This window comes from Pteropus alecto, unplaced genomic scaffold (genome assembly GCF_000325575.1).
Source record: "Pteropus alecto unplaced genomic scaffold, ASM32557v1 scaffold63, whole genome shotgun sequence".
NCBI classification, from domain to species: Eukaryota; Metazoa; Chordata; class Mammalia; order Chiroptera; family Pteropodidae; genus Pteropus; species Pteropus alecto.
This window is the reverse complement of record NW_006434897.1, coordinates 771911-798865: the sequence shown is the minus strand read 5'-3', so window position 1 is coordinate 798865 and position 26955 is coordinate 771911. Positions and strand designations below refer to the sequence as shown.

The following is a 26955-nucleotide window of genomic DNA, read 5'->3' as shown; positions in this document are numbered from 1 at the left end:
ACTTTCGGAGGAGATGGAGCTCCAGCCAGCCGGGAGGCAAGAGTTGAGAGGCAAAAGGCCAAGAGCGCCCACTGTGCCCGGACGCAGCAGAGCTGAGCCGCCGAGCCGACTGCTCCGCGGCGTCGAGGAACCGCGGCCGCCCCTACCCCGCCCCTGCTCGGACGCCAGCCTCCCAACGTGCGGCTTGGGGGCGGAGCCGGCCGGTCAAGTGGGAAACGAAAGGGATTTCTTTTTTAAGGGGGCGGTACCGAAACGGAAACCGTAAGGGAAATCGAAAAAATTCAGTACTGGCTTGGGAGACGGTCAAAGTAAACAGGGCTGTGGTAGCTGACGAGGTGCGCAGGTAGGGCTGGGAGGGTGTCCCCGGGCGGTGGCCATCTGAACTCCTGGACCAAATGGGCTTCGAAGAAACACTGCAGTTCCATTAGGAGGAGCCCTAACACAGTCGGATTTGCAGAATTTCCGGTCACTATTGTAGTAAGGAAAGCTAAAGTTTGCGATGAAATGAAAAGAACTATATGTCCCCAGATCCTCCGCCCACCTGCGGTGCCTGGCAACCAGGGATCTGCTTTCTGCCAATACAGTTTTTGCTTTTTCTAGATTTTACAAATGGAGTAAATTTAGGCAGGCTTTTGTGTCTGCCTTTTTTCATTTAGCACAATGCTTTTGAGATTCAACCTGTTGTGTTTCTCAGAAGTTCTCTTTGTTATTGTTGAATGGTATTCCATTCTATGGATATACCAGTTTATTTATTCACCAGTTGAAGGGCATTTCAGTCCTTTAACAGTTTTTCACTACAATGAATAGGGGTGACCTGAATATTTGTGAACATGTCTTTTAATGGACAAATGTTTCCATTTGCGGGAGGAGTAAATACCAAAAAAATGGAACTTCTGTGTAATATGTAAGTACCCGAATATCATAAGAAACTGCCAAACTTTTCCAAAGTGCAATGCCGTTTTGTATTCCCTTCAGCAATTTAGGAGTTCCAGTCGCTCTATATCTTTGCCAACATTTGGTATTGTCAGTCTTTTTTGATTTTAGCAATTGTCTATAGTGATTTCTTATTGTAGTTTTAATTTCCATTTCCCTAATGATTAATGACGTTGAGCATCTTTCCATGTGCTTATTAGTGCTAACCACACTTCTTTGGTGACATGTTTATTCACATCTTTTGCCTATTTATTAATTCAATTGCTTATTATCTAAAAGCTCATTATACAGAGGTCTTTATGTTATTTATCCTTTTATTAGATACATGTTTTGAAATGTTTTCGACCAGTCTGACTTGCCTTTTAATTTTATTAAAAGTGTCTTATAAAAACTAAAGTTTTTAATTTCGAAGTGCTTTTTTCTTTTACATAGTTCATACCTTTTTTTTTTTTTTTTTTTTTTTTTTGGTCCTACTTAAGAAATCTTTGCTTAACCCAAGATTACAAAGATTTTCTTAAATATTATCTTCTAGAAGTTTTATAGTTTTAGGTCTTTGTTACATTTCAAATGAATTATTCCTTATGGTGTGAGGTAAAGGTAAATGTTTATTTTTCCTTATGGATTTCCACTTGTTTCAGCTTGCCTTTCCCCAATGAAATGCGTTAATCCATATATGATTGCATTTATTTCTGAACCTTTTATTGTATTCTATTGATCTACATGTCTATTTTTTACTCCAGTACTACACTACCCTGATTACAATAGATTCTGAATAAGTCTCAAATCGTTCAAGTGTTACACCATTGTCCTTTTTTAATGCAGTTTTGGGTATTCTGTCCTTCGCTTTTTCATATTTTAGGATCGGTTAATCAATTTCTACAAAACAGATTGTAGGGATTTTGAGATTATACTAAATTAGATCAGTTTGGGAAAAATTGACATGGTAATGATATTGATTCTTCTGTCTATGAGCATATTTCTCTCCATTAATGTAAAACTTCTTTAAGCTCTTTCAGCTATATTTTCTAGTTTTTAGTGTATAGGCAAACATATTTTGTTAAATTTATTCTTTAAAAAATTTACCCTATTTTTTGTTGATACTACAAATGATACTTTTTAAAATTTTAATTTATGATTGCTATGAGTATATAGAAATGCAATTAATTTTTATGTATTGACTTTGAATATTGATACCCTTCTATTTTTTAGTAGTTTTGTAAATCCCTTAGAATCTTACACATAAATGACCATGTAGTCTATAAATAAAATAGTTTTGCTCCTTATTTTCTCATTAGTATAACTTTTCCTTTTTTCTTTGCCCTATTGTATGGACTAGCGCCTCTAGCACAATGTTGAATACAAGCAATGAGAGGCATCATTGCCTAGTTTCCAGTTTAAGTGGGAAAGCATTGTCTTTAACTAGTAAGTCTGAAATTAGCTGTGTGTAGGCTCTAATAGGTTGAGTAAGTTCTCTTCTGGTACTAGTTTGCTAGGAGTATTTACCATCCATCAATAGCTATTGAATTTTGTCAAATTTTCTTTCTGCCTCTATGGAGGTAATTATATGATTTTTTTTCTTTGTCTGTAATGGTAAAATATAATGGATTTTCAAACGCATCTCTGAACTAAACCCTACTTGGTGACAAGGTATTATCCTTTTTATATTTTTCTGATATATTAAAATTTTATAAAAGATTTTTGTGTCTATGTTCATGAGAGATATTTGTAGTTTTTCTGTAATGTCTTTGTCTGGTTTTGGTATTAGGATAATGCTGGCATCATAAAATTAATTGGGAAGTGTTTCCTCTTTCTCTGTTTTCTGAAAGAGTTTGTAAAGAATATTTAGTAGGGTTCACCCATTTACATTAGAAAAAGTAATGTAATGTTGGAGATGAAAGGCCTGAAGAACACAACCCAAAAGTCAGAAGCCAGGGGATCCTTAAGATTTGGAGATAACCTTTTCCCTTAAAATTCAAAAAGAATACATATGGGCCTTCATTCCATTTGTTGTAGAAACCTGACATGTCCAAAATAACTGAGGATTCGCTGGGGCTTATGTTTCTACTGACCACCCCACATTCTATTATCCTTGGTGAATTCTCTCTTTCTGTTCTATCCTCAGGTGATCTTGCCCTCTTTTTACATTAGCACCCCAAAATGAACTGTACTGCAATGTGGACTGCTTTCCATTCCCAAAGTACCATCAATACAAGGCTCTGTGTATGGTTTGAGATAACAACAGGCATTTATAGAATAGCTTACAGTTTAAATTTTAATATCAGATAGAACTGGTCCACAAAAGTCATTGGCCATTTCCAACCATACATATATAAAATATCAAACATATTCAACAAAATATTATCTCTTCTTTAATTAATTCTATAGCCATGATGGCTGAAACATATTTCAGGTTCTTAACATTTCCCCAATTATAATTAGACAAGAGTTCCTAGTTGGGCTCAACATTGAACCAAAATAATGATATCTACATTTAGAATGATTCTTAGAACACCGTATTGAGTATAAGTAATTATTCAATGAATTAATGAATCCCTTAACATTTAGATTTTTCAAATAAATTATTCAGCAAATAAATTATTCAGGCTAAAATCAAAACTCTAGAGACATTCCACAATATAAAATATACTCTACATGCCTCAAAATCATGTTGAATTGTTTATATTTTATTTTTTCAAACTTTAATATTTGCAGGCAGTGTTTATTAGAAGCACAATATTTTTTTAAATATCTGTTAGCTTATTTTTAAATGGTAATTGTTCAGGAACTAATTCAATAAAAAGTAAATATTCTAATAGCATGTTTAGGGATCAGGAAATTTTGATTCATTAAAAATATTATCTTGATTCATCACTTTATTGTTTATCTCAACATTTATCAACTAATCCTAATTAAAATCTATCAACCCTTTATACTAATTAGACCTAAAGAAGTATATTAGAATCGAAGAGTGAGGACCTGAGAATCTGAGGCCTCACTGAGACTCTCAGAGGTCACTATTACTCTGTGACCATGGGTGAGACAAATCCTCTGCTGCTGTTGATGGCTATTTGAAGCGCTTCCTCCATTCTTTCCATTGTAGAATATTTAGGGAGGTCCAGAATACCATGACATACAAGTGATCTTGGGCAATCTCTTTCACTGAAAGTTTCAGGACAGCGAAATGTGATTTTTATTTCCCGTAATCCTTTTACAGTCTGCCTATCATTTCCTGTAAGAAAAACTAGAAAAGAATAATCTTTGGTTAAGATATTTCATAGGCAGAGCAAAATTTAAAATGAAAAGGAAGAAATTAATCACTTCATTCAATGAATATTGAGTACCCTTGTGCAGAAAGAGCTACAAAGGATCATGTGGAACACAGAAAAATCATAACATTTGGTCTTTGTCCTCAGTGAGTTCATGATCTGCTGGGGGGAAATTACATACAGTTGACCTCGAATGGCACATGTATGAACTGTGCAGGTCCACTTATAAGCAGATATTTTTCAATAAATACCGTAAAGGTATTTTCTTTATGATTTTTTTTTGATAACACTTTCTTTTCTCTAGCTTACTTAATTGTAAGAATACAGCATATAATACATATATAAAATATATGTGGTTCGATTTTATGTTATCAGTAAGGCTTCCAACAACAGTAGGCTATTCGTAGTTAAGTTTTTAGGGAGTCAAAAGTTATACACAGACTTTCCATTGTGCAGGGAAGGGGTCATTGTCCCAACCCCCATGTTGTTCAAGGGTCAACAGTACATGAAAAGATAATAGCAAGACACAAGGAAGTTTGTTTTAGCTCAACCAAGAAGTATGAGGTGAAGAGTCTAATGAAGGCCCCGAGACTCAGGGCAGGGAGAGATGTGCCAGGCTGGAGTAGGTAGGGAGACTTCACAGAGAGCACGTCTGGCTAGTTAATTCTCAAGGAGAGGAGCTGAGTGAGCTTTCAAGGGGTAAAATCCTAAGAAGCCTGAGGTAGGAAGATGTAAGTGAACTCATTGAATGTACAGACATTGGAGCCACTGGGCTGAAGCAAACGTTTCCCATTAAGAGAGAAGATTGGAAAGATAGTTTGGGCTTGTGGAGAAGTAGCTTGGATTTGTGGAGAAGTTGGAATTGCCCTCCAACATCCTCAGCAGCAACAAAAATAGCGAGAAGAAAGATGCATATCACAGGAAGAGGTGAAAAATGGGGTGAGGAGGTAAGAGAATAAGTCATTGTCCTAAGGAAACAGGGTTCTCAACAAGAGAAGTTTTTATACCCCAAGGGCACAGAGCTTATTGATTAAGAGCCTGGGCTTTGGATAACTCTGTTGAGTTCAAATTCAGGTTCTGACACTCACCAGCTATCTGAACACAGACATGCTACTAAATGCTCCAAGCCTCTTTTTCTTCAGATTTGAAATGGGGGAAAAATAAGTACCCACCCTCATAAAGTTGCTATTAGGATAAAGGGAGGTAATAGATACAAAGTGATCAGTACAATGCCTGGCATAGAGTAAGTAGACAATAAATGCTGTTATTATCATCAGTGGCCATTGCTATTATTATTTCTAAAAGAGTACTGGAGACAGTTTACATCATCCTAATTCCATAGGACTTAGATAATTAAAGGAAGATAGGACTGTGAGGTAAAAAAGCTTGATTATGAGCCAACTAAAGTGAAAAAAGAGGATGCAAACTAAAACTGGAAGTGAGATTAGAGGCTGTGGAGAAGTTAGTAAAATAATGATATATTTATTATCATTTTTTTAAATGGGGAACAGGCTCATGTAAGAGAAAGAACATTGATTTAAAAGGTAGAGAACCTGGATTCTAACCCTTGCTTTGCTGCTAACACATATGACCCACCATTAGTAATGTCTTCATCACAAATAAGATACTTATCTTTTTATAGATCCATCTATTACTGTAATACTTACAGAGGAATTTTCTCTTTTCATCCAAAGTTAATTTGTGGAAAGCTTTCCAAAACATCAGTATAGTAGGATGTGATTTATGGTATCCTTGATCATAATTTGAATTCTTGATAAAAAGAAGGATAAAAATGGTTTTTAGGGGGGATATATAGAAGGTGTTCAGAAGAATTGGGGGCATTTTAGTCATCACCTACCTTTTCAAATTGTTCCCAGTCATAATCAGTATTTCCAACTATTACTGTCATTAGTTCTTCAGGCTTGAAAAATCTAAGTACCTCCTTGTCACAGATTTTATAAAATCCTCTCTGAAATTCTTCGTAAATTGCCTTTACGGAAGTATTGAAAATGTAATCAACACACTTAGAAACATAGTCTTTCCTTGAGGGAAACAAACAAAAAGGCCAATAACATACTTTACTAGTGAATAAAATATTATCTATTCTGCCCTTTTTACCATTTCTATTGCGAATAAAAGTAAATTACTTCTATATAGCATACATCCCAGTACTACCCCAGGGATATAAAAACATCTGATCAACTAGAAGGAACCTTGGAGAGAACAGCAGAAGAATTAAGACTGTTTTGCTCCCATTTTCCTAGCCACAGTCAGGATATTTTAAAAACACTAATCTGAATATGACATTCTCCTGCTTAAAATCTTTCAATGCTTCTAACCCTTACGGTAAATTCTAGACCTCCTTAGCAGGATCAAAAAGCCCTGTATGATCTGACTCTTGCTCTACTCTGCAGCCTCTTCCCACTTCCATCTGCATCTCCGGCCTCACTGCCTCTCTTGTAGTTAGGCCACGACATGCAGTACTTCCTCTTTACCTGAATGTCTATCATTCATCAGAGTTCAATATGAACATGACTTTCTCAGGTTTGGTTCTCTGTTCCTCTTTCTCTCTCTGTTTACAATACATGCCATTTGTGTGAAAATTATTTATGCAAAGTATGCCTTGTCCACTACATGATGAATTTCCTGATGGTATAGTTGCTACTGGAGGTATTTCCACCAGATACCCACCAGAAACATGAAAGTCTCCCACTCTTTAAGCTTTCTTCTTGAGCCTATCTAAATTAACCCCTCTCGCCCTCCCATGTATCCACTGTGTTGGTAAATGTTTAACAAACAGTTCTCCCAAAAGGAGAAAAAAGGAACCCTTATTTGCAGCATTTACCGATTTCTGTGGTATAAATATTCCCACCATGGTTGATTTCAAGCTACTAACACTTTAATAATAAACTCTCAAATTTTTTAAAAATTTAACAGTCAGGGTCTCACAGGCTGGTACCAGCTGACTCCAGCATACCTCCTCCACCTGTAACTCTATAGTCTCTTAAATAGATTTAATTTTCTTCAGAGTGTTCATCTTTGTCTGACATTCTATTACATAATAATTTGTGTATTGTCTTTCTGTCCTACTGGAATTTAAGCTCCAGAGTTTGTCCTTTTTCACTGCTGTATCAATGGTGCCTAGACTAGGGTCTGGTACAGAGTAGGGACTCGAAAAGAATTGTTGAATGAATAACTAATGAAAAGTGCTGCAAAGGAAATATTTAATTCTGACTCCTTTCTCTCCTTCTCTTACCCTGTAAACTTATCTTTTTAAAATGATGAGGTGCAAAAATGATCATCTGAGAAGCTAAAATACATTTATAAAGTATAGTGATACAAACATTTTATGTGTATTCAAAGCAGATATTCTAGGTCTCAAAACTTACTTGTTGGTTTGGTCCACAAGTATAGAGCTCCCATTTGGAATTAAATCAACATCATTGTGGTCCCAATGTAGCTGTAATAAATATATTCGGGTAGCAAACATGAAAGAAAGTCTGAATAATCAACTATAATACCATTATTGCCAGTACATTCTTCCCTATGAAATTTTAAATAACTGGGAGCTAAATAATTTATGTAGTTCAGCCTTTTCAATACATATAAGAATTAAAAAACTATCCTATCATATGTTGTACATTGCTTTTAAGAATATATTGATCCATTTAGTTATTTAAACTGATTAAATAATTGCTTGTATTTTCACTTTATTTAAGAGTACAAAGACAAGGTATTAAATGAGGAACAGGTTGGGGGAAAGTCGTATAATACTGAGGTAAAATACTCTCCAAAAAAGGAATCCCATATTTGAGATACTATAATAATTATTTTTAAAAAAGATTAAACCTAAACTATAACCTGGCATTCATTAATACTCACAGAAAAATGTATGTAAAGTTCTTCTCCAATGTCATCAGCTTCATCATTTAGAACTTCTTGCAAATTCCTAATGAAAATTTAGGTTCAAAAATTATATTCATTGATCTTATAAAATTTCAAAAGTAATACATTTTCAATTGAAAAATTTTGGACACTACATTATAAAATGCCATGTAAATTGCTTCCTCCACCTTCACACTCCCTCTTCTTTGAGTTAACTTCTATTTACAATTTTGATTGGATAGGCCACTGCTAAAACATAGACACTGCTGAGTGTTGGTGGAATTACAAAAAGGAGCCCCTTCCTCAAAACCAGTGATTCAACCAGGGGTATTTTGCCCCCGCCCCCCAGGGGACATTTGCAAAATCTGGAGACATCTTTGGTTGTCACAGTGAGAGGAGGGTAGCAACTCCATATGTGGCTCAACATCCCTGCGATGCCCAGAACAGCATTCCTCAAGAAAGGGTTATCCAGCGCAAAATCTCAGCCCTTGCCTTAGACTGCAGGGCGAGCAGTGTAAATCTAGCCAGTTTATTCTTCCATTAACAGTACATGAGAAGAGAATCCTTTTTCCCAATCTATTATCAACTCTGTATTTTATGAAAAACCTTTTAACAGTTGTCAATCTATAAACAGAAAAATAACATCTCATTTTCATTTGTATTTCCTCAGTTACTACTAGTAAGATTGAGCATATTTTCATTTTTTGATTAGCCATATATATACATCTGTGTGATAAGTCACATACATATTTATATATCAGAGGTACTAATCCTTTGTCTATATATAGGTTGCCAGTATTTTCCTCACAGGACATAGTTTGCCTTTTAAATCAGAACAAGCATTTTCCAATCCTTAAAAAATAAAGTCGATGACATGCTGATTTATTTAAATAAATTAAATATGATTAAATAAGATTTACTCAAAATGAATATAGCATGCATGATTCTCATTAAGAATATTGTGTACTGTCAAAAGCAACTGTTTCCATCTTGATAAATTCAAGAGACCAGTCTCTGTTTATTGTACCACTTGATAATTAGAGAAACATTTGGCTTTTCTACATTTTTGAAGGTTTACTTGATTAGAAGTCATGCTAAACATTCAAATTCATCTAAAGAGCATACAAATCGAAGACCTTGTCTGTTTGTGTGTGTGTGCATATGTGTGTGCATGTGTGTGCATGTAACATCATTTATGCCTAAACGACTGAGACTTCCTAGATATAGTCCTGGAAAACCATTTACTGACCTCCCCAAAAGAGGACTGAGTTCTTTTAAATCTTCCAATGATGGCTGTTGACCCAGAAGTTTCTTAAACAGAGCCAGTGGGAAAGGAAGATTGGCAACATTTGAATTGTATAGGGAGAGTCCACACAACATTCCAAAGAGGAAATATCTCTTCTTCTCAAATTTAGGCTGGAAAAGGAGATGAAAAAAATCCCTAATGTATTATAAATAATCAATAATAATAATCCAAAGGGATAATTAGATTAGTACAAATTGTTTTTTTGTTCCCTTTTATAAAAGTAACAAATTAGAAACAAAATGAGCTTCAGGAAAGTAAAAATTTGAGGTTCTTGCACAGCCTATAATACAATTTAAAATTCTTCCATAAGTTAAAATGCGAATTAAGAGTTCAGAATATTAAATAAATGAATTTACTTTTTGTAACTAATAGCATATCTGGAATATAAAAATATACACTCAGATAGCCTTATAAACTAAGGTTTTCAATATTTAATACTACAGTCTTTGCCTTCAAATTCATGTAGAAAAGTGACACTGTGGATGAAAGGGTATACTTTATCTATACTTTCAGTGGGCATCAGGTATGTCAGATATGTGTCTGATGAGTGGTGTCCCCTTTGGCAATATAGCCCTCAACCTAGGTGTGCTTACAGGGACAAGCATATGGGTCAGGGAAGGTGACTGATGCTGTTGACTAGGCAGGTGGGTGGAAAGAAGAAGAAAAGAGGCCTGATGAAATTGGCTTCACTCTCTTTTCTGTACTTTGTAGTCCCAGGTGAAGGAAAACACTGGCCACAAATGGCCAGGCCATCACTACAGCCCACCTGAGAGATCACTAGCCTACAAATTCTTAAGATTCCGATCCCAGTGACAGCCTTGCTGTTAGCAGGTGCATGACTCTGGAGAACTCACATAATAGTCTGTGCCTCAGTCTACTTGCCCTATTTTCTTTTTAGAGTAATTGATAGGATAAATATTAAAAATACCTTTGAATTTTGAAAATGAGTTAAAAATACAAGTACTCTTTGAAGGTGACCTCCTCTAACCTATTCAGTCTTATTTCCTGTAGTTGTAACATATCCTCTGGTTCTAGTGATTTTATCTCTTCACTGAGCCATACACAAGTCAGACTTTTGTCTGTTTTCCCTCTAGCAGTATAGCACAATGCTTAAGAGTAAGGGTTTTGGGGTTGGACAGTCCCGAATTCATATCCTAGCTTTGTCACTTGCTAGTTGAATGTCTAGTTTATTTAATCTCTCTGAACCTCAGTTTATTTATCTGTATAATGGGGACAAACTACCCACCTCACATAGTTGATATGAGGTTTCTTTTCTCTTCTCCATCCCCCATTTACATCTCTTTGATCTATTTTGTCCCTAGCCTTCAATATAAACCTCGGGTGTTCTACTTTTCCATGACATTTTCTCCAATCACTTCAATCCCCCTTGATTTTTTTCTGTCCTAATAAAGAATCTCTTAAATTTGGATATTGCCCTAAAGTTTTCATGGTGCTTTCATACTTGGATAAATACCATATCTTGTTTCATTTTCACAATGGTCCTGTATAGGCAGAGCAGAAATTATGACAGCTATTCTATAAGTAAGGAAACTGAAAACTCAAAGAAGCTAAATGACACACCCATCACTCAGGACTATAACTCTGGGCTTCTAATTCTACACCAGTGCTTCCTTCCCCATCCTACCATGCTGAAAAATTACACATAGTCAGCAATCCATAATTTAGAAACAATTGCTAAAGTTCCTAAAGTGATAGTCTTATCACTCCATTTACATATGCAAAAAGTTTCAAGAGGAAAGGGATTGTGTCATATACTAATTTGAATCTCCCACAATATTTAATACAATGTAGAACTTATAGAAAGAGTCAATAAGTGCTTGTCGACTGACTGATAAAAATCCTACCACTTGTACACCTTGACCATTTAGAGGTTCATTCTTTCTCAGGAAGATACAAAACACTTTTCAGTACTTTTTCACACCCATTCATCTTTCTCCTCTTCTCAGTGCTCTGGGCTCCAAACTTCTACCATGTCATTGGAAAGAACATTTAGAAGTATATTGGAAAGGGGGGTCAATAAATTGAAGCTCAACATGTGATCCTTTTTAGAATTATTTACTCTGTGTTATTAAAAGAAAAATGAAGACAAGTTTTTGTTACTTTAAGGAAATGTTTACATTTCAAGAATCTTTATAAAAATATAGTCATTGCAGAAAGGAATCATCTTATTAGAATTAGCAATTATTTCTAGGATTCTATTAATAATTTCCTCTAACTTGAGACATTCTAGATTACTGCCTCTCAAAACTTAGGAAACCACTCAAATATCCACCAATAGGTGACTATATAAACAAAGTGTAGTACAGCGATACAATGGAATACTACTCAGCAATAAAAAGGAATGAACTATAGATACATACAACAACATATATGAGTCTCAACAAAATTATGCTGAATGAAAGAGCACAGACTCAAAGACTACTTATGACTCCATTTAGGTAGAATTTTAGGGAATTCAAACTACTCTATAGTGACAGTAGTTGCCTGGACATGGAGTGGAAGGCAGGAGAGGAACAGAAGCAGTAGAGGTATAGGATATGAGGAAACTTTGGGGGATGATGTATATGTTCATTGATTGTGGTGAAAGTTTCATGGGTATATATGTATATCAAATTAGACAATTTATGTGCAGTTTATTGTATCTCAAATATACTTCATTAAAGCTGTTTAAAAGTTTAATATGCATATGATTCACCTGAGGATCTTTTAAAATACATGGTCTGATCTAGGGTAGGGCCTGAGATTCTGCTTTATTCACAGCTCCCAGGTGATGCTAGAGGTGCTGCTCTGTGGACCATATTTTGAGTAGCAAGGCTGTATATGACCTGAGTTTACATTATTATGTATAGTTCTCATGTTGCAGTGTATGGTATACATTTTTCGTTCTGAAAAAAATGTAAGAAAATAGGTAAAATACTTACACTGACAGGAATCCACATGTAGGAACCTTCTTCAGGATATATGAACATTCCATATTCTGTCTTTGTCATCTCTTCAAATATACAGTGGAAGAACTCAGACTTTACCCCTACACCCTCAGAACGAATTTCTTTAATAAATTCAATCTGAGGAAAGAGATTTAATAAATTCAATCTGAGGATTAAAATATAATGCTTTGATCTTTATGGAAAAATTTCAAACCTCCTGCAGTCACCAGAATTCCCAGAATCCCATTCCCCTTACCTCACTGCATCTGTTCTCCCTCAACTTGCTACTAAGATGCCATGAACCTATCTATTATCAGATTATTGTATAGTTAGTGCATGGGTTCTTTACACTGCCACATGAACCAAGTAAAGGGAATTGATTCTAGCATGTTGACCAGCATCTTGAAACAAATTTTGATGTGCTTCAAACCCCTAGGCCACTAAATCCCCTGATTTTTCTATCATGTTGTCTGTCTGCATCTCATCATTTAGACTTCACAACTTTAGCTCCAGTCAGTAACTATTTGGTTTCTCCTGCCTCTCCCCTCATTGGGACTTATGATAAACAGTTCTTCCGGTCAGCCTGGGCCTGGCACCTTTGCAGAAACCATCAGACCTGACTGCCCATAATCCTTTGTGGGAAATCAATATGAACTAGTCCCTCTATTTTATTTATTTTTACTTTTTTATTATTAATTATTATAATTATTTATGCCTATAGCACCTGGTCTTCCTAGGTGGTCTCCCATCCAAGCACTAACCAGCCTCAACCCTGCTTAGCTTCCGAGATCAGACATCGGGCTTGTTCAGGGTGGCATGGCCGTAGACCATGGACCATGGCTCCCCTGGGGTGTGAACCCAGGACTTTCTGCATGTAAAGCAGATGTACTAACCGCTACACTATGGAACCATGTTCTAGTCCCTCTATTTTAAAGTCCACCTTTGGGCTTTGTGGTCAAGTACACTCCCAGCTTGCCTCTCTTTTTCTACTTCCTTTCCTGGCTAATTGCTTTTTATCTTTTTAATATAAGCATCACTAAGCTTGACTAAGAGTTCTCTTTCTCTACTCCTTGCCTGGAAGATCTTAACTGCTGCCACTTTGATCAACCTACTTTTTGGCCAGAGACTATAATCTCCAAGGGCCTGTGTCACATTCCATCTGGATATTCCAATAACAAATTAAGCTTTCTTCTGATTTTCCTATTTCTAGCAAGTCTGCCTTCGCTGTAGTCAGGACAAACTCATCATGAGCCTTTACAGCCTTGCCTCATTCACAGTCTATATTTTGATTAGATCTCTCTTGAACTTTACCTTCTTACTTCTGTCATTTCCTGTAGACAGAATCATTTTCTATTCATTTCCACATAGTCACAATTTAAAAGAATGGAGATATTGAGGTAGACATACAACTGGAAAGTCTGCCTTATAATATAGTTAACTGTGTTTCCCATTTGAGTCCCATGCTGGGAAATATCCCTCTTCTGTCTGAGTCTCACCCTCCAGGTTCTGGTTTCTTCTCTGAGAACCTAACTCACCCCCTCATGGGTGATATCAGGAAAATTCACTCCCTTCTAGACAGACTCCAGCTCTAATCTACAGAGTTAGTCATTATTTTATGGCCTCAATTGGGAAAATAAGCTGAGGTAACACACAATAAAATTCCTGCAGGCACCCGTATGAGAATTGGGGCTATTAATGCAATCAACAAGCAGCAAGTGGAACAGATACTTTTCCTACATTTTGGCTCTAGTTTTAGTTATAGACCTTCCACTGCTATATTGGTTCCAAATAGCCATGTGATTTTGCAGTTCCTCTCATTATAGAGGCTGAGTATATTACACCAGCCCTTGCTGTAGGTTTAGCCATGTGACTTGCTTTGACTAAAGCAATGTTTGTCATCTGACTGGGTTTGCTATCGTGTACTTCTGGCACTGCTGTGATCCCAGGAAGAATATGAAAAACATAGGAGGCAAAGCCAAACTATCCCATCAGGCCTAGCCTAAATCAGCCAATCACTAGCCAATTTGTAAACATGTAAACACGTGCATACAAAATCTGCTAAGCTACCCAGATGAGTAGCTTTCAACCTAGATCAGCAGACCCTTATCTGAGCTGCAGATCTGTAAAATAAAATATTGTTACTTTTAAGTCATTAAGCTTTGGGATGATTCATTATGCAATATTTTATAGCCATTGGTAACTGTTAGTTAACTCATAATCCCAATGTGCAGTTAAACATCCCGTAGCTTTTCTCTGAAGAGTAAGCAAGGAATTCTGGAAATCATAAGGCTGATAACTATAGTTGTAAATGTAGGCTCTTCCTTTGCTATATTATGTAAATGTTTCCCTCCCACATTATTAAAAATGTCCAGTGAGACTTTTTACCATACCACTAATGGTTTCTGGAGGTCAGTGACTTCAGCTTGGCTTAACTGACGCAGAGCATCTTCAGTTAGGTGGGTTCGCCTGACTCTAAGTGTAAATATGGGTAATGGAGGGAATTCATTCTCTTTTGGTAGAATCATTTGCCCGTTCATTTTTCGCCCCTAGAAAAGAAATATTTAGGAATCCTCATAGGAATACTAGGAAGTGTTTACTATTTCAAATAAACCTATTTTGTATAGCATACAATTATGCCTATCATTGCTCTATATACTCATATACTATAATTATTTAAAGAAAAGGGCATCATATCTACACTGTGTAAGATAAAGAGATCGTAGGATCTATAAAACTATGGTACTAGGAATTGTGTACAGGGGATTAATCATCATAGATGTATAGCTAAGTAATCAAGCAATAGCAGTATTCAACATTCTGAGACATTCATCCACCAGTCTTAAGCATAGTGTTAGCACAGTAATCCTCTATCATATAAGAGCAATTTAGGAGCTCATGGATAATGTTAGATGTGGGGAAAAAAAGACTAGAGGAAAGACTTGCACAGAGAAGATCCACACTTCTTTAAATAACTATGATCCAGCTACCAAATTTGCATGGGGGCTCCTAAAATTATGCCACTGGTGGCCTCATTTTCTTTCTAGCATTGTTCTCTGTCACCCTACATAATACTTCCATTAAGCTTTTCTGCATTCTCAACATGTCCTTACCACTTTAGTTTTCTTGTTTCTGCTGAAATCCCTTGGATTAGAAACCTAGTGTTAGAATTATTATCCTTGCTTTGACCTTTAACATTCTCTAGGACTTCAGCTATATCACGGGAATAGTAAAGGAGTATTTAGGACTCATAAACCAATATGGCCCTCTTGGGGCCTGTGCTTATCCTATTCTAGGTTTCCAGGCTGGATGTGGTTGCCCACATTAGTACTCTACAAGCATCTCAGAGAAGTGTGTGTGTGGCACTGGGCTCGGGAAAGCCCTATCCTAGATCCTGGTACCACTATATACTGAGAAATTATATGTGATTCCACTAGATTTTTTTTGTGTTTCCCTAAGATGTTCATTGTAAAGAAGCTCCACATTTGTAGGGAGATGGAACAAGTGCCATTTCTGGTCCTTCCTGGTAGTGAATCATCTCCTGGAGCCCAAGAGTCTGCAGCTCTGTGACATTTCAGTAATACTGACTGCTAAGCAACATTTCCTGGGCTCTAAGTGACAGGGGGTAGCCAGCAATATCCTCCACTGACTACAGCAGGGAGAGGTGTATGTGGCCTGCTGTAGGCCCACCCTTCTCTCACCTAACCAAGAATTGGACTAGAAACCTGCATTATATCTTATTTCCCAGTTTCTCTACTCCTATACTCCATGTATTGATTTCACATTTCTACATTTATGCATTTGAATTGGTAATCCAGTTTGGAACTTACAATTTTGACTATGTCCATCATCTCTCCTTTGGAGGAAAAGATTCTGCAGTCTTTTTTAACCTCACTCATGACAACTGCAACTAAGAGTTTTCTTGTCCTCATACATTGCCCTATCCTTTATGATATACAACCTGCGTAGGTCCACTATCTACTCAACCCTTAGTGACAGAGTAAACAGGTTAGACAGAACATTGCTGTAGAAGAAAATACCACAGAGGGCAGCACTTGCTTAGAGGAAACTTAAGGGGAAGTTAAGTTTGGGAAGGAAATAATCTATTTTCTTCCATTACCAGGGACGTTAGGAAATTTTTTAAAAGAGAGATGGCTGGGAAACAAAAGTGATGTCCAAAACAAAAGTCTAATCTGATGACAGATACTAATAACAGTAACTAGAGGGAGAGTCCTTATCTATGGAATGCTTTTAGCAGGATGTACTTTGCCCATCTAAGATGCTTATTATAAATAGATGTGGAATTTATAGATTTATCAGGCATGGCTCATTGAAAAAAGTCATATAAGCTATGGAATTAACGAGGTATCCTTTTGTGCATGTGATATCCCAGACTTCTCCATGTTTCACCTAGAAGGCCTATATCCTTTGAATTATTAGTAAAAGTCATGGGTATTTTTCTGATTCCTACATGTCTTTAAAGTAGAAACATGATAAATAGATGTGAACCTTTCATGAGGAATGGCCTAGAAAACAAGTGTCAGCAATCAAAACACATTTGAAAAATTGTTAGCATATGTCTGGGGGCGGGGTGAGCATAACTGAGAACTAAGGCTGATGAGCTGATGATGACAAGAGAGACAAAATAACATGTAAGTGTTATATGGGAATAATACAACTACCAGAAAAAGAACAGAAGAGAGAGAGTAAGTGGAAAATAGAATAACCTCACTGATTGATTCATAGGCATTATCTGAAGATAAAAGAATCACTTGGGGCTTACAAATCTAAGACTCTTAAGCAAATCCAAAAATCCAAATACTAACAACTAAGAATACAGTATAGGAACTAAAACTGGATAGAGAAGAGAGAAAGAGCAGTTAGTTGATCATTTCAGTATTGCTCATATAGGAAAACAATGGATATTATCTAAAGAAAGTGAGGACTCAGGCATCATATAATAATGAGAAATATAAATGAAAACTAAACTGAAATAGCATGGTTAACCCATCAAATTGGAAAAGATCACAAAGCCTGATAACACTCTGTATTGATGAGAGTGTATGTAAGAGGCATTTCATACATTTCTGGTAGTAACATAAATTGGTACAACTTCTATGTACAGAACATTTAATAATTTAAGAAAAAGGGTTATGCATCATTCCACCTTCCTACATGAATGAGTTTTTAGAGTAGCCAAAGGGCTCTAATTAATAAGGAAAAGTTCTTTACTTTAAATTTATAAACTGAAACAATTCAGTTTATAAATTTAGAAGGAATGATAAGATTAGAAATATTGCCATTTTGCAAACCTCAAAATAATAGATGGAATTATTAAGTAAATGGTTGATGGGAAACATTACATTGGAAGAATCATGTGGTCACCAACTGAACCCCCTGATGAATCTTAGCATGAATAAGAGTGAAATAATGAAGTACAGAGAGTGAAAAGAAAGTGGGCCTGGGATTGGCTTCAAAATACTTTTGGCAAAATTGTAACAACCACAAAAACAGCCCACTTTCATCAAAAGTGATAGATGAAAGTGGGCAAAATGCTGATGACTGCTGAAACTTTGTGATGGGGTTCATTACACCACTATCTCTATCTTGTATATGTTTGAAATTTTACATAATAAAAAAAGTAAGGCATACTTACCTGCATTTTTAAATAAGAATCAGCTTGCCATAATTTAATTTTGGATAGTAAATTAAAGATAAATGGAAATTCACTGAAAATATATTTTTCTTCAGTTATCTAAAAAAAATAAAGGTAACAGTTTTGATAATAAAAAGAAAAGAAGAACTTCATTCCTTTACCTTATCACCTTAAATTATTTCCCTCTATACTTTTTGGAATCTGTTTTTAAACATCCAAATTACTTAGAAACAAATTGCTAAGAAAATGCATTTGTTTTGTGAGTGAAAGCTGTTTAAGTTTTCAATGATCATTTAATTTAACAATTCAGCATTGTACTAAAGAAATGTTCAAATATTGATTAATCAAAGAGACACCTACATAGCTCCTAATGTGTCCCCCGTTAAAAAATGAAAATTTTCAGAAGTAAAAAATGTTACTCTTACCATGTTATTATCCTTAAAGAGCACTAGTTTTCTTTTTCCATGAAAGTTCAACCAATTGGAGAGTTCATTTATGTTGAAAGCATTTTCTGGTAGTTGACTGTTAGTTTTATTAGCCTTAAAGAGAATATGACCCATAAATATCATTTTCTATCAATAAATGATTTAATCTATTATATATGTGGTTATTATATAGATAATCAGAATAGAGCTCTAAAAACCCTATGCATGTGTCGATGATAGAGTTCTATAAAACTTCCATTGTTTGATCTACAATTTCTCCAATTTTCATAAATATTATAAAAGATATAAGATGTTGGCAGTGGAGATTAGTAATTCAATTCTTAGGGCACAGGTTTACTGGAAACAGTTTCTAGATCTTGAGAATAAAAGCACCATAAAAATCCAACGTACATTTGACAAATTCAGCCCTTTCTCCATTAATTGATGAATATTAATTTAGCACACACTATTTGTCAGGCGTGGGACAATACAGAAGCTAAAAATTGTCTTGGCTTACACATTAACTTACTGCCTGATATAGTAGTCAGTAAACTCTTTCTTAAATCCAGATAGGAAATATTTGAGATTGCGACCATATACTCTCTGGTGCAACTCTTCAACCCTGCCATTATTTGGCACAAAATAGTCATAGACAATATGAAAACAAGCCTGGATGTGTTCCAAAAAAATTTATCTATAAAAACAGGAGGTTGCTCATCGGTGTAAATTGCCAATCCATGACACATGATCTACTAAGTAAAAACAACAAGTAATCAGGCATCTAGGATACAGTTTCTGATCAGAGAAGGACTTAAAGGGTTCAGGAAAGCCTTTCAGAGGAAGACATGCTGGAAAATCAATAATCTAAATAAGCATCCATCAAATCAAACTAATCCAAAGGTAGAAGGCAGGAAATAAAGAATCTAAGAATATAAAGAGATAAAAACCAGATGTATAGGAGAGAGGATCAACAAATAAAAAGTTTGGGATAAAACTACAGATTGCAATGTGTACTTTTTCTTAATGAGAGAAGCCCACTACAAAACATCTTAAGTCCTGATAAGGTTTCTCGCTTTTTTAAATCTCTACTTACTTTATGCCAAACATTTACCTTTGATACATTACTTTTTAAAAATTTGACTCCCCATGATTTATATTTGTCTTCTTAAGACTCCAATCGGCCTTTCACAATAGCATCAAAAACAATGAAATACTTAAAAATAAATTTAACCAAGGAGATGAAAGATTTGTGCACTGAAACTGAAGAAAACACAAGTAAATGGAAAGACATCCCCTATTCATGGATTAATATTGTTAAAATATCCATACTACCTAAAGACGTCTATAGATTCAATGTATCCCTCTCAAAATTTCAATGGCATTTTTCACATAAATAGAAAAACAATCCTAAAATTTGTACGAAACCACAAAAGACCCTGAATAGTCCAAGAGATTCTGAGAAAGAAGAACATTTCTAGAGGTATCACAATTCCTGACTTACAGCTATACTATAAAGCCATAGTAATCCAAACAGTATAGTACTGGCATAAAAAATAGACACATAGACCAATGGAACAGATTCAAGAGGCCAGAAATAAACCCTTGAATATTTGACAAGAGAGCCAAGAAATTCACTGGAGAAAGGATAGTCTCTTCAATAAATGCAGCTGGGACAACTGGATAACCACATGCAGAAAAATGAAATTGGACCCCTATCTTACACCAGTGAGAAAAATTAACTCGAAATGGATTAAAGACTTAAACATAAAACCATAAAACTCCTAGAAGAAAGCATATGGGGAAAGTTCCTTGACATTGGTCTTCACAATGATTTTTTTTTTTTTTGATATAATACCAAAAGCACAAGCAAAAAAAGCAAAACTAAATAAATGGACTACATCAAACAAGCTTCCGCACAGCAAAAGAAACAGTCAACAAAATGAAAAGGCACCCTATGGAATGGGAGAAAATATTTGCAAATCATATATCTGATAAGGTATTAATATCAAAAAACATACAACTCATACAACTGAGCAAAAAAAAAAAATCCAATTATAAAATGGGCAGAGTAACTGAATAGGTATTTTTTTTTCCCAAGAAGACATACAGATGGCCAACAAGTACATGAAAAGGTGCTCAACATCAATAATCATCAGGGAAATATAAACCAAAACCACGAGGAGATATTACCTCACACCTGTTAGAATGGCTATCATCAAAATGACAAGAGATAACAAATATTGGTGAGGATGTGGAGAAAAGGGAACCTTGTGCACTGTTGGTGAGAATGTAAATTGCTGCAGCCACTATGGAAACAGCGTGGAGGTTCCTCGAAAAATTTAAAAATCCCACTTCTAGGTATATATCCAAAGGAAATGGAAAGACTATTTGAAAGAGATATCTACAACCCCATGTTCATTGCTTCATTATTTACAGTAGCCAACACAAGGAAACAACCTAAGCATACATGGATGGATAAATGGATAAAGAAGATGTGATATATATATATACACACTAGGATATTTATTCAGCCATGAGAAAGAAGGAAATCTTTACATTTGTGGTGACTTGGACAGACCTTGAGGGCATTATGCTAAACGAGATAAGGCAAACAGAAAGATAAATACTATAAGAATTCACTTATATGTGGAATCTACAGGAAAAAAGTAGAATGATGGTTGTCAGGGGCTTGGGGGTGAGGAAAATTGGGAGATGTTGGTCAAAGGGTACAAATTTCTAGTTATAAAATGAATAAATTCTAGAGATCTAATGTACAACATAGTGATTATAGTTAACAATATTGTACCATATACTTGAAAATTGCTAAGAGAATAGATCATAAGGGTATCACCACAATAAAGAAATGGTAATTATATGAGGTGATGGAGGTGTTAGCTAAAGCTATGTTGGTAGCCATTTTATAATATATAAGTGTATCAAATAAACATGCATAAACTATAAACTTACACAACGTTGTATGTCAATTATATGTCAATAACACTGGAGAAAAAAAGAAATATACTACTTTAGAAATATCAATACTACATTATTAGTATTTCTGAAAAGCACTGACTTTTGTACATAATATTTTCTCCTATGGAGATTGATACTGTGTGGTAAAATATGCTTTAATTGTCATTTAGTAATTTATATTTATAAAGCATCTTATTTTAGCTAATTTTTTAATTGAACAATAGTGATTTTATTCTGTTCTTTTATTTAAAATGCTCTGGCTCCTCCCTATGCCACAACAAACATTACGCTTACTGGTAGCTTAACCTTAGGTTATTTCTACATTATGCTGTATACTCTAATGAGAATGCTGAATCATTCTCATATTCGAGTATTTGTGCATCTAACGGATTATATATAATATGTAATATATTCCTCCAGAGTCTACTTAGTTAGCAAAACAAGCAAAATTTTGAATTATTAAGGGCTGGATAAAATATCCTTCCTGTTGCAAAAAACATAACAAAACAAGATTCTAAATGGCTGAGACCTAAGGGATTTTGATTTAGTAAAAGGGTATATAAATTCCTTTAGATGAGCCCTTACCTTATGCACTTCTTTCATGGTTCTTAGAAGAGCTATAACATTGCGATTATCCCATTCAGTTCTATTCCAATAATTCAGCTGAGCAATGACAGCAGTTTTAAGCATCTGGACCAGTGCACTAAGAGAAGATTCTTGCAAAGATGCCCAACACTTCTCTGAGGGATGTAAAATCAGCCAAGATAAATATATACTTCCCCACAAAAACAAACAAACAAACAAAACCTTCTTCAGTTTTAACTGGGTGCTTTGATGTGAGAAATAGATAATATCTTCTATTTCTGATGGCGTAATCCATAAAATATCTTTTTTAAGGATATCATCCTGGGCAACATTTATTACAGAAAATTTTTTTCCCCTGGTTAAATATCATTGAAATTAAAAGCTCAAATTTGAGATTCTGTAGAAATGTGCTGATAAATCATATTTATGCTTGATTACTTGATTGATTTCATGATTTTCAAACTGAAAATTCTATAAGGTATTTATAAAGTCTGAAAACATACATAGGTGAATACACACATACATATATAATGTTATCAGACATTTTCAGTCTGTAAATATTATCTATGCCTTCAGATTTTATGAACACCTGGTATGTATGTCTATATTTTTAAAATTATCCCAGTAACAATATTTTAATATTACTGAGGTTACTACCTGGATTATTGTACCTTTAAAGGACAATTCTCAGAAAAGAAACCTATCAATTGTTAAAATACATTATCAAGCTAATATAATTAAAATAGTATGACCTAGATGCATGAAAAACAGATCAATGCAACAGAAATTCCATAAATGGATCCAAATATACATGAGACTTTATTATATGATAAAAGTGGCATTGCATATTAGTGGGAATGAAACATTATTCATTAAATGGCTAGGGACCAGTGGAAAATAAAGTTTAATCAAGATAAAGTGTATACATATCAAAGATTTAAACATAAAAATGAAACAATAAAAATTCTAATAGGAGCATAGGAACTTCTTTTTTTTTTTAGTTTCAGAGTAAGGTAGTCTTTTTGAAGTATTACTCACTCAGAACCATAAAGAAAAATGTTAATATATTAGGCTTCATAAAAATGTTCAAAAATAATTATGCATGGCAAAAATGACACAAAAGAAAAAAATATTTAATAACCTTAAGAAAAATTTGTAACTCATATTATTGATAAAGGATTAGCTGCCTTAATAGTTTAAAAGTTCCTAAGTAAAAAAGAAAAGTACTAGCAACAAATGGAAAAATGGGCAAGAGGGAAGAACTGATAGGTCCCAGAATATGATATATGAATGGAACTGAGATGTAGGAAAATGAGCACAACCTAATTCATAATAGGAAAATTTTAATTAAGAGATTCTTTTTTTCAGAATGGGAAAACCCAGTTTGATAACACTGTCGAACAGTGCATGAGCTAATGCTCTCATATTTGTTGATGAAGTGTAAACTGATACATCCTCTATTAAGGCTGCCACTTTGCCCAACTCCAGGGGTGCAATTTACTTAGACTACAACGTGAATGTTGGTCACTTAAAGTTGTGCAACATGGTGGCTCAAACTTCTGTGGAGGGTCATCTGGCAAAATCTCTCAGAATTTAAAATGCATATTCAATTCAACCCAGTAATTTTGCTTTCTGGAATTTTCCCTGCCTGTGTAAATTTATATATGTGCAAAGAAATGCACGTTAGCTGTTACAATTTATATATGTGCAAAGAAATGCACGTTAGCTGTTACAAAACTTTTGCTACTGTTACAATAGCAAAAGTTTAAAAACAACTCTCCATAATATATCCTCCCAACAGAATACAATTCAGCCATTAAATAAAATAAAACAGTTCTATTGGTCCAATAACAGAACGATTTCCATGATATACTGTTAAGTGCGAAAAAAACAAGTTGCCAAAGAATGTGAATGGTATGCTGCCATTAAAAAAAATACATTTGTGTGTGTGTGTGTGTGTGTGTGTGTGTGTATGCTTTGTATCTTTTAGCTTTGGACCTTGAACACTAGCTCAAAATTGTAGGACATCCTATAGTAGTGAATAAAATAAACAACAAGAACACAAAGCTTAATATTTCTTTTTCATCACCCTTGGTTAAAATGTCTAAAGCTTTAAAGCAACATGAGCAAAAAATTTTAAAGTGTGGCTTTATCTCGACTGGATCCTCTATGGTTATTAAACGAATGTCAGAGCCATTACACATGCTTTGCATGATAATAGTAATGATTATAATAGCTTTAGGTTAATCTATTCACAATAATTCACATACCATGTACTTAAACATTTGTATATTTTGAAATCTTCTACATAAAATTTGCTATAACTTCTACTTAAAACAGTGACTCTCTATTGAGAGTACAGATAAAGTGATATACAAGTGATCGAACTTACTCAGGACTCCTAAAGACTGGTCACTCATTTTACAAACAGCCTCTGCAAACAGAACCACCATTTTCCAGTTTCCAGAATCATGCATCACAGGACATTGTGGAAGCAGAAGGAAAATTGATAACGCTTCTTGGTGTAGAGAACGATATGGAAGAGCTCTGAGCAGATTATCCTTGAGATATGTAGTTATCTGCAGTTGAAAGAGAATCAGGGAAAGGCCTAAGATGAGGAATGAATCAGGGGTTTCATTCAACCACTTTCCTATTGGAATAATCATTTAGGTTTCCTGAAACCTACTTTTCAAACTCCATCACTCCTTGCATCCTAAATGCCCCTAAAGTAGTATGTGAGAGCTGGTGCATGAAGAAATAAAAGTAAATCACGCATTTATATACTGAGTGAATCGTAGAGGTTGCTCAATTAGAAAGAGACAGATCAGGGATCCATATCCAGATCTATCTGACCTAAAATCTACCATGGCAGAGAAGATGCCATATGTTCACCTCACCAATCTTGTTTTAGCTTCCTCCTCGGTTCACAGAAAGATGGTATTTTCCAGCCTCCCCTGCAGTTAGGTGGGGCCATGTAACTAAGTGCTAGCTAATGAAATGTGAGTGAAGGTGATAGATGGTACTTCCAGGCATGGCCCCCTCTAAAACCTCTCGTGTGATCTTACATATTCTCTTTCCTAATCTGCCAACCAAACATAAAAGATCTGCTAGAGGATTTAATGGCCCCAGAGCCTAGAACTCCAGAAAGAAGGAGGCCGAGTCACTCCTGAGTGAACCTGTGCAGAGGTGGGAAGGGTCTTAGAATATGCCACTCTGGCATGAAGATTATTTTGAGCTGAAGGCAAGTGAGAAAAAGCAGACACAGAACAAGCTCTCTGGTTTCTCTCTATCTACCCGAAAACAGAATATAAATTTTGAGGAGGAAGGTATCTTTCTGCCCTAACTTCCTGTACCAGGAAAGGGATAATGGCCTTATCAGCAGAGATGAGCTGGCACTGAGAAAGAGTCTACACAAACCTTACTAACTAGCTCTGATCTACCATGATTTCCCCATATGTTTGCCTTCCCATAATTTGGTACTCCTAGAAGCTCAAAGTTCTTGTCACTTCTCTACATTGAAGCCCTTTCTCCCCGCTCCCTTTCCCTATTAGGTTTGTATATAAGCCCTCATCCCTAGCTGTACTGGAGCCTTTTCATCTGAATGTTCCCACAGGCATGAGAATAAAACTTGTTTTCAGTGCTCTTGTTAATCTGCCTATTGCTAATTTGCGGGCCCCCCAAATTCCTAAATTGGTAGAGGGAAAGTTTTCCTTCCAACATAACCCAGAATTACAAAATATTAAATTGGAATAGACCTTAAAGATGAACTCAACTTACAGATAAAGGAAATATGACCCAAAGAGGATAAAAGATGAATCAGTAGCTGATTCATCTCAACTAGATTTGAGATTCATCGCAAAACAGAGACCGGCCTTTTTGGTCTGCTAGTCCAGAATAAGGTTATCCTGCTTCCCAAACTAGTGCTCTTTTCATAAGTCATGCTGGAGGTTATGTACCTTTCGAGCATTGGTTTTCTCATATTGAAGATAAAAATATTGTCATCTACTGTACCTTTAAGTGTTCAAAAAGAAAATTAAAGCCAGCCGCTAATACAGTGTCTGGAATATAGCACCCCCATAATGAATACTAGCCCCTCCCCTATCAGTTCCCCCTCACTCAGCTCCCAACAAAATTAAACTGCAATCATATTGGTTTCTGTAAGGAACTTCTTTTGCTCTATTTCTCAAGTAAATATTGACTATTACCATCAAAGAAATCCACTTCTTTTTTGTTAACTTCTCGAAGGTATCTCTTGCCACTTGTAAGTCCACATCAATGGAATTTGTTTTTCCAGATTCTCTTTGGATACAAGAAATACAAAACACACACACACACACACACACACACACACACACACACACACACACATAAAGAGATGAGAAAGACTATTTCTAAACTTCATATATCATTATTTAGTTTTCTTTTATTGCATATCAGTTATAAACTTTTTTCTTAAAGCTTGCTGCCGTTTCGAAATAACCAATTTACTTGGCACAAAACAAACAAACAAACAAACAAACAAAAAACACTTATAAAATTAATGTTCTCCTAAGAGAGAGTAGATAACATCTAGTTTGGGCTACAAGTTTGGGCTACAATAATAGCAAAATTTTATCTGCTGCATTTGAGGACTGAAACAATTTATCCCCACACTCAGTCCCACACAGAGACTGAAACCACCACCACCACCACCCCATTTCTTACCCTCACATTTACATTACTTTGGGATTCCACTGTTTCATTAGCATGACTTTACTATTCCAAGAGACACACTTGCCCAGGCAAATGGCTCGATGGTTCATTATAGGAACTTCCTGAAAAGACCTATTAACTCTTCAATGGAAAGCATCGCAGACAGTTTATGCCCTAAAATTCTTTGAATCTCTTGCCTTAAAGTCTTCACCTTGCTGTTTCCATCCATCCAGGATCCTTGTATCTTTTCCTAGTCCTCATCAAGCCTCTGGCTTCTCCCTCCCATATT

At 35.4% G+C, this 26955-nt stretch overlaps 2 protein-coding genes across 2 annotated transcripts in view; both read right to left on the bottom strand.

Moving 5' to 3' along the window:
• The window catches only part of HERC5 (HECT and RLD domain containing E3 ubiquitin protein ligase 5), a 34453-nt gene extending 33367 nt beyond the window's left edge, over positions 1–1086 (bottom strand). Inside the window, exon 1 of the mRNA XM_025046018.1 lies at positions 913–1086. Coding sequence (XP_024901786.1) covers positions 913–1086 — 174 coding nt within the window. The remainder of the gene's footprint in view (positions 1–912) is intronic.
• A 2096-nt stretch (positions 1087–3182) lies between these two features.
• The window catches only part of HERC6 (HECT and RLD domain containing E3 ubiquitin protein ligase family member 6), a 44727-nt gene continuing 20954 nt past the window's right edge, over positions 3183–26955 (bottom strand). The window contains exons 11-23 of the mRNA XM_006910719.3: positions 26180–26273; positions 24367–24553; positions 21975–22129; positions 18417–18530; positions 17992–18090; positions 14729–14884; positions 12333–12476; positions 9334–9500; positions 8082–8148; positions 7589–7659; positions 6058–6241; positions 5867–5969; positions 3183–4174 (exon numbers count right to left, since the gene is read on the bottom strand). Of these exons, the coding sequence (XP_006910781.1) occupies positions 3951–4174; positions 5867–5969; positions 6058–6241; positions 7589–7659; positions 8082–8148; positions 9334–9500; positions 12333–12476; positions 14729–14884; positions 17992–18090; positions 18417–18530; positions 21975–22129; positions 24367–24553; positions 26180–26273 (1765 nt within the window). The 3' untranslated portion in view covers positions 3183–3950. The remainder of the gene's footprint in view (positions 4175–5866; positions 5970–6057; positions 6242–7588; positions 7660–8081; positions 8149–9333; positions 9501–12332; positions 12477–14728; positions 14885–17991; positions 18091–18416; positions 18531–21974; positions 22130–24366; positions 24554–26179; positions 26274–26955) is intronic.